This window comes from Lissotriton helveticus, chromosome 1_1, assembly GCF_964261635.1.
Source record: "Lissotriton helveticus chromosome 1_1, aLisHel1.1, whole genome shotgun sequence".
Lineage (NCBI taxonomy): Eukaryota > Metazoa > Chordata > Amphibia > Caudata > Salamandridae > Lissotriton > Lissotriton helveticus.
In genome coordinates this window covers 1079481914-1079494755 of record NC_136057.1, presented here as the reverse complement: position 1 = coordinate 1079494755, position 12842 = coordinate 1079481914, and the positions used below count along the sequence as shown (strand labels likewise).

Here is a 12842-nt window from a genome sequence, read left to right as displayed (position 1 = left end):
ATTAGCACCATGAACATCTTCTCCTAACTTGACAAGACACTCTCACATGGAAATTGGCATCTCAAGTAGGACAGATAATCCCCAAGAACCTCTGCAGATGAAGCTCTGGTAACAGCCCCCCACCCTTGTACACTGTTTGAAGTAAATTGAAATGGAATAAGAGAAGACTCAAAGACTGGATGGCCTTTTAGGTGAGAGGTATGGAATGTTTTAAGTATGTGAATATATGAGAAGTGTGAAGATGTTGCTGGATGATCACAAAAACCTCTAAAGGACTTATTTCATGCCATCCAGTCATACAGGAGCACCTCCCACGAGTTACTTTAAAAAAAGGGGGTTCCTTTCACCGTGTCCTTCTAATCCAATATCCAGTCAATATTCGAATCACTGGTAGCAGAGAGGGTGCTTTTCCGTAGACTTGATTTAAATAAAACTTTAACTTTGGCTTCAAAATTATTAATTTTCTTACTAAATAGTTTATCTCCTCACTTAATTTGTTTCAGGTACATCGTGCAGAGCGAGCCTAGATGGAAAGTCTTCAAATGAAAAGGAGTTCGAAAAATATGACGAGTCACAATTTATAGATATTTACAGGAGGAATAGTTTATGTGACATGTTCTCTCCATTGCCAAATGGTAGGTTTTATACATACTTTATACATACATACATGATGGTTTGACTTTTCATATTTAGAGGTGTTATTTTAGTTTATGCATAGCTTAACGTCAAATGATTTTGTTAAAATGTAACAAAATTAGATTGACCTAATAGTTCACTGTAGTTGATATGACTTAAGTCTCCGGCTTAGTACTTCTGTGTTTCTAGAATACATGTATTGGTGCATCATCACTGAGAAACCACACATTTATTTAATAAAAAAAGAAGACATGCTTTAGTTTTACTCCTATTTTGCCTCAAATGTTAAAGACAAATTATTTTTAATAAAAGGCTAACGGCCACATGCATCATTGTAGGATTTTGCGATTCCTAAATTGCGAAAATTAAGGAATCGCAATTTAGGAATTGCAAAATCCTATGCATCAAGAAATCTTAGAAGTTTTTAGGATTTCTTAATTTTCTGTATTTGCGATTTCTTAATTGCGAATCGCAATTAAGGAATGGCATTACATTGATTCCTATGGGCCTAGAGGCCCATAGGAATCAATGCCTTTTTGCAATTTTTATTTTGCGAATCGCAATTTGTTAATGCATTTCAAGGGTGCTGAGGGGGGTCCAAAGGACCCCCCCCCTGCACCCTTGAAATGTTTTTTTAAGTGCAAGTTTCACACACACATGTCCAAAGGACATGTGTGTGTGTGTAACATGACACTTTCAAAAATGCTTTTTTTAAAGATTTTGCAAATTAACACGAGGGTCAACCTCGTGTTAATTTGCACCTCCTATTTCCGAATTCGCATTTTTAAAAAAATTCATGCATTGCATTTAAGGAATCGCACAAATGCGATTCCTTAAATGCAATCGCATTTTTAGGAATGGCAAAAAATTGCGAGTTTTGTGAAATTGTTTAATGCATCCCAAAAAGTGATTTTGGAATCGCAAACGGACGGTTTTTCCGAATCGCACCGTTTGCGACTCCAAAATCACTTGATGCATGTGGGCGTAAGTTCGGACATGGTAATGCATTTATATAGTCTGTTGTTATCCACTTTCCCTCTTCCTCACCCAGCCCCCATGATGTTTTTTCACGAGCATTGTGAAAGGTTCAAGTACCAAAATGGTGTTGTACAACGATTCACAGTCTGCCCTGAACGTTTTAGAAAATGGCTCCCTCTAACCTTAGTGGGAGCACGGATTGGACTTTTTGGGACATGATCAAGTACTTATAATATAATGGATGAAACTAAGAGTGCATACAAAGCTGTGTTTTTGAGACTTTTGGGTTTATCATAATTTGTTCTCCATCAATTAACTTGAAAGCAGCCCATATTTACCAAAACCTTGGTCCGTTACAAAGGTGAAACAGGATCTAGAACTCACACTTAATGTGATGAACCAGCAAGTGTCGAAGGCTAACTGGAACAATTCAATTGTTATGTTAAACATCATAGGAATACAGATATGCTTCCACCACAAGATTTCGTAATTTACTTTACAGACCTCATCAGGTCCATTATTCTCCCCCACACCTTTGCTCCCAGTGGGTTTACCCAAGTGGTTCTTGCTGATGAGGAAAGCTCTTCGGTTTCAAAAGGAGGATGCAATTCTTTACAGGATGCCATGCCATGGCCCAATAGAAATTTTTATAAGTAATAACAGTTTTATGTATTAGAATCAAATGTTTTGGAAATCTGGAAACAAGTGCAAGAAGTTGATTATTCTGCATTTGCATCTAAAAATAGACTCCATTTTACTAGACTAGGGGTCAACATGCATGTTGCCATGCTATAATTATTACTCAGTATGAGGAATATACATCACAAATGCTTTACCATGAGCAATAATCAATTTTATAATCAATCAGGGGATTTAAGCACACTACTCACCCATGAGTATATAATGGCTAAAAAGATCACTTGACCAGCAACAGAATAACTCAAGTCATTTGTGGGTGTGACTGATTTAATAGCATTTCATGTTAATGACACTCCAAATGCTCGTTATTCTGACCTGCATCTCATGTGCTGTTTCCTCCTTCAATGAGCACATCAAATCTCTTGATTCAGCACCATCGCAGAGCCTGTTGGCTTTCTGGCATCTTTAATTGTCCACATATGGACTACAAGCCAGGTATTGGAGCCACTAGCACAGTTTTCTTCTAAATAATTTGTGCTCCTTCTGCCAAGCCTCAGTCAATGAATCAATTCACGGGGATATGGTACGCTGGGGCTTTGTCCTGCCTTTTCTTGTCTGTCCGTTTGTTCTTCTTTGTTCCTCACTCCAGTATTCTTCCGTTTAACCAGTGTTATTTGGCCTTTCCTATAACACCTTTTTAGGTGCATTGTTATGTTCTCTCAACGTACAACATTTCAATGTTTTGGGGGCTCCCTTATATTGAGGTCATTTGTTTTTGGGATCCATTTTTCTTTCAAAAAAGGGACCTGGATCTGCTCCTCTGATATCTTTTGACATGTCTAACACCCTTAAGAATGTTGCCATCTTTCTTACAAACCCTCTCTTGTGAACGTCACACATTAAAGTTCTCTTTGCCAAACTTGCTGTTCTGCTTTATCGTGTTCTTGTCTATTTTATGAAGAAGTTCGAAGTTAAAAAATTTAGAAAGAGATACAGTTCTTGGATACATCTTCCACAATAGGGATATATGTATGAATTGTGCTTATGCCAGAGAGGACAGAGGATCGACCCCCTAAGGCCTTTCTAGAAAAAAGTATATGCACCCTTGGGAGCGAGAAGTTGACTGCCTGATTTGTTATAGAGCAAGCCCATAGATACCTACGAGAAACCACTTTCAAGAGCTCGCCTAACCTTTATTTGCAAAATTATTTACCTACAGGGACAGAGACAGAGCATTGAAAACGGCACATAATCCAGGTTGTTTTCTCACAAATTGTGTTTTTTCTGGATTGTTCTGGGAAAGCCAAAGAAGCAAAGAAAATCCTTTGAAGATGGGCAATGTAACTAGACTATGTGCTTTTCCCCAATCCTGCTGTTATTACATGTCCGGAATACTTTTTGAGGACATAACATAAAGTAATTTTTAAGTTTTAGTAATTGTTTAGTGGGGCTGAGAGGGGGATGAGAGACCGTTCGCACATTGGGGCGTTGAGCAGCTTGAAACCTGTGGGATGGAAAAGTTGGTTGGAAGTGATTCACCATTCATTTGGATTTATTCTCAGTTAAAGCTTGTTCTGATGTTTATAAGGTAAAACGCATGACATTTAGGACATGACAAAGGTCAGTTATTAATTTGACCACTGTAATCCCATTTATTGCAAAATCTTGCTAGGTGAAGTTGATTGAAACTTCACTTCGCTAAGCCAGGTAAACTTAGTATCAGTGACCATCTAACCATTCTGACTTGAAACATAAATGAACTGGCCAACAAGAAAAGGAGGATTGGTAACCCAATACCTTTGCAGAAAGGAATTTAAAATTACTCTCCTGCAAGAAACTCCCTTATTAGAGACATAGTATAAATTCCTCGGATAAGGAAATATACTTCAGTGACTCTTGGTGGGTTTACTTGGAGCGCCAGCGAAGTAGCAATGCTGGCTAACAAATTGCCTTCCTTTAGAGTGGAAACAAATCTTGTCTGAACACACAGGGGGTTGAGGTGTAGGTATTTACAACAAGTGGGACAGAAGGGACTTCAAATATTAATATATTAATATATATATTAATATACATAGCATAGAGTAAGCCCACTACCCCTAGAAGAATGATGTGACGGCAGTGGACATGAACAGATTGGCAGACTGTACCAGAGCCTCTGATGTTCCTGTGCAGCTAGCAAAAGTTTCATGGACCACCATTACTCACAATTTTCTGTGGTACACAGATCACTCTCTAGATAAGTTTTATTTATTTGTCCCAATGGTTGTGTCACTAAAATACCTGTACCAGGAGCATATCAGATTATTTCAGAATGACACATCAGAATTGGAAAGAGACCTAGGCAATGAGGTGGAGATTAGATGCATGGAAACTGCAGCAGGTAGCAATTTGGGCCATATTATAGGATATGACAGATTATCTTGGATCTGGTCTAATTCAGTGTAACTTTGTGGGAGTCTTGCAAATCATTAGTAATAGGAAAGAGCAAGACTTTAGGGAATATCATCTCTAGAATAAGAGGGACAGAAAAGAATGTGACTGACTGAATTAGAGATGTGAAGACTATTGCTAATGAGAGAGAAGTATTACAACAACAAGAATGCAGTGACAAGCATATTACCTAAGCACACAAAGTGTTGGACAAAGCTGGAAAATCACTAGAATGGTTGAGCAGAAGAAAAGATGAGGTTATATGGGTTTCAAGTAGAGTTAGTAAAATACACAGTGATGTCTAGATCACCTGAGCATTCATGTACTAATATGCAGGGTTGTACCATTCCAGACATACACTTGGCCAATTACAAAATGAGACCCCAGTGCTTTCCTGATAAATGTGTTACTCTGGCTCACACCTGCTCAACCTACTCAGTGAGACTAAGACAGTAGGGAAGCAGCCACTGGACCTAAGACAAGCAGTAATTACAGTTATACTAATAGAGGTAAAACCTAGCAGCTGCTGCTCAGTTTACTACCACGTTTCACTTGTTTACTTGTCAGTGTGGAGACGAACGTATGAGCCAAAGCACTAGCTAATAGGTTATTGAAATGTATTATGACCGTGATAAGTCAAGTTTTATCATGCAAAAAACCACCACGTTAAATCTCCAGAGATTTTATAAATGGCTAAGCAACCAGTGTTTAGGGAGAAAACACCTAGAATCCTCTCCTTTGATGCCAAAACTACTTTTGATCTAATTGATTGGTGATAGTCTATCTCGAATATTCTGTGGGCTTGACTGGGTCTTCTAGGCAAGGGTCCCCCTCCTCAGTCCACTGCAGTGTGTAGGGCCTCTGGGAAGCTCTGCTATCTATTTCTTAAAATTTGGTAGGGGTGCAGGTAAGAGATATTCCCTCTCCCCATTCTAGTTTGCTCTGGAAGTAAAGCCCCTGGCATGTTGGATCAGCTGAATGGCCAGGGCCGTTGACTTTTGATCCAGAGTTGGGACAGAGGCTAAGATTAAACTATTTGTGATCATATCCTTCAATATGCTACAGACCCTTTACACTCAATAACAGAGCTGTTCTCAATCTCCTGCGAATATTGGCAATATTCTAGTCTAAATGTAAACTCCTATAAATGAACTCATGGACAACAGAAGGATTAAGATTCCAAGAAACTGATGTACTCTTGACAGCTTCAGGTAACAGGGTATGGCGATCACAAGGCAGGCACTGGACTTCTTTAGGTGTAGTAGTACGCTTTAGAATGGATGTAAAAGGATGGTACAAATTCTCAATCTCTTTGATGGGAAGAGCAGCAATCTTTAAAATTATAACTCTTCCTAAATTGCTGTATGCGCTGCAAAATGATCATATGTATTCCTGGAGGAAGAATTGGAATTTGGCTTGTGCTCTGTAATATGAAGTGGCTGGTCTCCTCCACAGGTAGCACTGGCAGTTACATAGACCAGTCTATGATGGGGAATAGCTCTTCCAAATATAAGCCTACTACTGGGCATCCCACGTCTGGTTCTAAATGATTGGGCATGGGCCTAAGAGATAAACCCTCAATATGCCTGGATAGATTAACTATGAGCAAAATCTCATATTTGCACTTTTTATATGGCTGGAAACATGTCAGCACACTTCCAAAAGCCACACAATCAACCACACAGGCATGGCACATGGTTTGCCCCAATGTGTCTGGGCAAAGCTATGCTATTCTAATAAGAGCAAAGGACGTGCCATCGTTTGCTTTTATTCATTACAGGTTGGCTTGGCTCATTTTATTGCAATCCAAAGCTGTATTACAATCGCTAAAATAGTAAGAGGCTTTTGTCATTTTTCAGCCCAAAGTAGATTACACTGGCTAAATCTATGCCAAAAGACATTATGGTAAAAATGGAAAAAGGTTGTGTTAACTTTATAGTTTGGTATGCATGGCACTGTGCTAATCCTATGCTTAAAAACTCTGCCTTAAACAAAAGGTTTGTGCATATTGAGAGTCTCGGTGGTGTTTTAGAGTGTACCATATCCGTGTATATCATCTATGTTACGGTTCCTCATTCCTCACTCCTCATCCATACTTCTCTTTTCTATTTCTAATCCATAATCCCTACTTCTCTTTCCTACGTTTTATCCATTATCCCTAATTTGTGTACCTGCTTCTTATCCATTCTCTTCACTTCTCATCCATGATCTCCATTTCATTCCTACTTCTCATCCCTACTTCTCTTCCATCATCCCTACTTCTCTTCCATCATCCCTACTTCTCTTCCATCATCCCTACTTCTCTTCTGTCATCCCTACTTCTTTTTCAACATCCCTACATTTTTAGTTTTTTCAGTGGCTAGATCAATAGACTGCAGCTCTGTCTCTTAACTCTAATTGCCTGTTGCCAACCAATCAGTGTGAATGTGTGTTTCACATTATTGAAAGTGTATTAGTATGACTGAGGGACAAGGAATGAGAAGTATGGATGGTGGATAAGGAATGAGAAGGAGGGATGCAACATATGGATGAGAAGTAGTGATAATAAATAGGGATAATGGATGAGAAGATGGGATGAGAAGTAAGGAAGATGGTTGAGAAGAAGGGGTGACCAGTAGGAATCGTAGATGGTAAGTTGGGATGATGGATGAGAAGTAGGGATAACAGATGATGCATGAGAAGTAAGGAAGATAGATGAGAAGTAGGGATGATGGATGAGAAGCAGAGATGCAAGAGAAGTTGGGATTTCACCGGGAAAAAAAGTTCCAGGGACATTATAGTTAGGTGAAAATGTCAGTTAACATACCATTTTAAACCTGCAAAACCACTGGAATTCACCAGTTATATTTATCTAAAGTAGCTATACCCTCATGCCATAAGTTAACTATAGCTAGCCTTACCGTCATACACAGTGTTGTCATCAATTCATTCATTTCAGATGTAGTCATGTTATCAATAATGTCCTAGAAAATTGCATGAGTGATGTAATATGGGAAGGTAATTAGCAGTGTATGGCAAGGGTGCTAATTAGTTACTTTAGGACACAAATCATAGTTACTTGAGGTAACGATAACTGGTGAATTTCAATGGTTTTGTTCAAGTAAAACGGAATGCTTTAAATCACATTTTCCACATAACTATAATGTCCCTGTAACTTTTTTTTCTGGTGAAATTTGATGGTTATTTTTTTATGTGAAATAACATATTATTACAATGCCTGTCACGTAATTTCAAGCGTGTATATATATATATATATATTCACTGAAAAAACCATAGGTTATAGACCATATATAGTTAGGAATTAGCATTTAAAAAACCTTATTTTACTCACACAAAACCATTGAAATTCCATATATAGTTAGTTGCACTAACTATATATCGCGCACCCGCAATCCACTGCTGATGATGTCACATATTACATCATTCATGACATGGTCAGTGACATCACTGATGACATCACTGATGACATCTCAAATGACATCACTGATGACAACATCCAGTGACTGTATGTTTCTGTAAAGTTAAAATATGTCTTACATATTGAAGAATGAGTGGATGTATAAGTGTCTGGATGAAGGATTTAGTAGGTGCATGACTGACTGTATGAGTGAGTGATTAAATGTGTCTCACTGAGTGCATGGGTTAGTGACTAAACTGTTTTAATTTGTGCATCATTGTGTCTGTTGTTCTGTAATCTGCTGCATGTGTTGATCATTAGCTATATGACTAACTATATGGGTTATTGATTGGTTGCCCAAGTATTTGTATGGGAGACTGAGTGTGTGTGTGGGTGGCTGGGAGGTGTATGACTCTGTGCATAGATGTGTGAGCAGTTGATTCACTAGATGTATGGGTTCAAAAGTGCACGTGGAAACAGCTGTATGGGCGGTTGACTGTGTGCATGAGTGTATTGGTGAGTGAATGGATATCTCAGTGCTACATGTCAAAGTAAGTACATATGTAAAACACAGTACATGTGAGAGTTGACATATATAAATAACTGTGCATAAGAGCCAGTGAATGTGTGAGTGGCTGTATGGATCATTGTGAACTTGTATCAGGGATTGTATAAGAGAGTAAATATGTGTTAGTATATGTTTCAATAAGTAAGGTGGGTATAACTATATAGTTGAGGAAATGGAGGTGTGATTGATTCTTTGCAAGACTGACTAGGTGTGTGAGTAACTCCATGGATGAGTGACAGTCTGTGAGTGTCTGTTTACACTGAGTGTATCTAAGGTTATATTAGAGTCTGAAGAGGTTCATCGTATCATCACATGAATGATGTCATCAGTGATGTGATCAGTAATGTCAAATGAGATGTCATCAGTGATGTCATTTGAGATGTCATCAGTGATGTCATCAGTGATGTCATTTGAGATGTCATCAGTGATGTCATCAGTGATGTCACTGACCATGTCATGAATGATGTAATATGTGACATCATCAGCAGTGGATTGCGGGTGCGCGATATATAGTTAGTGCAACTAACTATATATGGAATTTCAATGGTTTTGTGTGAGTAAAATAAGGTTTTTTAAATGCTAATTCCTAACTATATATGGTCTATAACCTATGGTTTTTTCAGTGAATTTTCAAGGTTTTGTAAATGCTAATTCCTAACTATATATGGTCTATAACCTATGGTTTTTTCAGTGAATTTCAATGGTTTTTTAATAGCAAATATCATAAGCTGTCGAATGTCAATGACGTGGTAAGTGAAAACATTTTCGTGTTTATGCACACTGATCTGCTTTGAATGGTGCCCCCCCCCCTCATTTCTATTAGGAGTACTCTCTCTTTGCAGATAGGGGAAGGTAGTTAACGCAGGCCTTTGCCCCCGTTGTAATACGTCGTGCATGCTTCTCTCTCCATTTGATTGATTGTTATCCAAGCATTTACTGTTTTAGAATTGGTTCTCTTTGGTTCATTCTCTATTTACAAACAAACACAATGTGTCGCAATACTTGGTTTAGTCTTTGCAGATAAAATACAAAATCGTGTAAAAAAAAAAAAGAAAAGGAATCGAGCAAAATCAGTAGGCCACTAATGGGATCTCTTTTTGACCTCGCTAAAATAGAAACATTAGGAACAACCCCTCATGACAAATACAAAACTAGTGAGATGAACTGAACTCCACACAATGATGGCTGCAAAACAGCTCGGCTCCGCCACCCACCCCGCCCAAAATAACGATAAAGAGCGGCTGCCATGATTGGTTGCGGAATGGCCACGACGGAGCTACGAAATGGTGGTGCTCTCATGCTAACCCCAGCTTCAGTCTGAAACATCCAGAAACACTGTAGACTACCAATTCGATCAGTTCCGGTAGCGCCCCAATGTAACCCGGTAGAGAAGAACTAGCCCTCCCCTCTTTGACTGATGGTTCTTGTTGCCTGTCCCTTCTGTTGTCATTTAACAGAACTATTTAGCCTGCTGAAAGGGGTTGTGTTCCGACCGCTGGTTGGTGGAGACATTTTGACTATATTCTGGACCTGCATTGTCGCGTAATGCGTCATATGACGCGCCGCGTTAGCGCATCCGGAAGTCATCCGGGGCGCGACGCGCAGCGCGTAACGTAAGCATAACAAGTCATGTGACTTGTTAATAAAACTTTTCATTGGTTCATTTTACTTTTCTTATTCTAATGATGAAAGGCTTGGTCATATGACCTAAAAATTACGCTTTTTATTACTTCCGAACATTATTTTTTCTTAAATATATGTTATAATGTTCCAGGCTAATGTACTTTCCCGGAAAATTTACAACTGTCCTGCAAGTAAAATATATTCTTTTTTCGAGAAAAAGAGCGTTTCTTCGTCCCATGACTGAGCCGTTGAGCAAAAGAGGGTCGACCTGCTGTCTTAGTCGCCGATACGCCTGAATATGAGATTCTTATCGATCACTTTATGTTGCAGGAGTAGAAAACACAACAGCCCTTGACCATTTATCTTTACTGCGTTCCTGCGTATTATACCTTTTACCCTTCATGTAATTGGTCTGCTTTATTTCACTTGCCTTTTAATGATTCTAAAACAGTGACTATTATTAAAAACTTTACCAATGTATATACTACTACCATGTTTTCTTTTAAAAACCTTTATTGAGAAAATTTCATTATACAAATACGAGCCTATAACCACGTGGGCCGGCCACGGAGCAAACTGTAATCGTATATGATGAGTAGACATTTACACTGTAGAGGAACGTAACGGGCGGGCCATTAGGTTGCAAGAACTAAGGTGTCTAACAGTTGCGGAATCGGTGGACGTACATTTTATAATTAAAATACGACAGGGCCAGTTACAATAAAATTATCTAGACATACATTTGCGGGCAAGTACCATGGGTGACGTTAATTCGAACTTTCAATAGTACAGTAATCAATAACACATCAGAACTTAATATCAATAGGGATGTCGAAATATTCAATCAATTCTCGTCCCCGCCCGCCATATGCTTCAAAACTGCATACGTATCTCGTGATTTCAAGGTTCTGCAACCAGTACACAACAAGGAGTTACGAGTCCCATTTATTCCGGCGCCATTTTGGGCGAGGACGGGCAGGTCCAGGATATAGTCAAAATGTCTCTACCAACCATCGACTATGATGATGTTCATATGCTGTATTTATTAGAGTAACACTCATCTGTCCACATGAAATTAATTTGCCACAATCTAAACATGTCATTTTAATCTTTCCAAAGTTCTAAATATTTGGGACCATTTCCCTTGCCTCTGATGCTGTCAGTGCCACTTCTTTGATGAATGTACTGGCAGGTCGGGGGTTCTCCTCCAAATCTCTCTTTTATGCAGCACTATAATTAATTGGTGCCACCTCTCCATATGACGATGCATGGCATAGTTACCATAACTATATTTTTTTTCGGTTCCTCTGGAGAGTACATCGTGGCAGATGAAGCGTGTAACGTACCGGGAATTTACCTTTTTTTGCATGTACAGGAAAGGAAAAAAAAAAATCGAGCGTCCGAGTTCTAAAGTGTCCCAGGGCCATTTTAGTAGACCAGGCCCAAATCCAAAGAACAGGCCGCCATTTTGAGAGTCCTGTTGCAGCCGCCTGTCGCTGTAGCATCAAGAGCGGCCGAAACTCAGCTGAATGGCAACTGAAACGGTAAAGGGGCACCCCACTACAGCAGACAAGCCTCCACCTAGGAAGGCCCGTTCACGCCGCCCCCCCCCCCTTCGGGCACCCCACGCCGTTATTCGGAGCAGTATTGTAGGATGGCCACACCAGTGCGGCAACTTGCTAGACATCACCTCGGTGGTAACCGAATCTCAGCGCCTTCTGGTGTCTTCTCTTCAGAAAATATTCTTGCGCTACCTTTGCCCCATTCGCACATCGGTCCGCTACTGACGCCATCTCACAGGCTAATGGGGCGCCCCACGCCGAGTTTCAGCATTGTAGGATGACCACACCAGTACAGCAACTTGCTAGACATCACCTCGGTGCCATCCGGATCTCGGCGCCCCACTGCAGATGAAGTGCCTCTCAACTATGAAACCACCACGGTGCCATCCGGATCTTGGCGCCTTGTGCTGGTTCCGGCCTATTCACACATCGGTCCGCTACTGACGCCATCTCACAGGCCAACGGGGCGCCCCACGCCGACTTTCAGCATTGTAGGATGGCCACACCAGTGCGGCAACTTGCTAGACATCACCTCGGTGCCATCCGGATCTTGGCATCTCAACGCCTAGTGGTATCTTCCATACAGAAAATATTGTTGCGCTGCCTTTGGCCCCATTCGCACATCGGTCCGCTACTGACGCCATCTCACAGGCCAACAGGGCGCCCCACGCCGACTTTTACCATTGTAGGATGGCCACACCAGTGCCACAACTTGCTAGACACCACCTCGGTGCCATCCGGATCTTGGCATCTCAGCGCCTTGTGGTGTCTTCTATTCAGAAAACATTGTTGCGCTGCCTTTGGCCCCATTCGCACATCGGTCCGCTACTGACGCCATCTCACAGGCCAACGGGGCGCCCCACGCCGACTTTCAACATTGTAGGATGGCCACACCAGTGCACCTTACTAGACACCACCTCGGTGCCATCCGGATCTTGGCGCGTTGTGCTGCCTTCGGCCTATTCGCACATCGGTCCGCTACTGACGCGAACTCACAGGCCAACAGGGC

At 40.5% G+C, this 12842-nt stretch overlaps 1 protein-coding gene across 1 annotated transcript in view; it reads left to right on the top strand.

Annotated features, from left to right (window-relative positions):
• LOC144821209 (protein NEDD1-like) overlaps window positions 1-12842 on the top strand; it is a 752172-nt gene that overhangs the window by 468028 nt on the left and 271302 nt on the right. The window contains exon 9 of the mRNA XM_078677987.1: window positions 504-635. Within this exon, the coding sequence (XP_078534113.1) occupies window positions 504-635 (132 nt within the window). The remainder of the gene's footprint in view (window positions 1-503; window positions 636-12842) is intronic.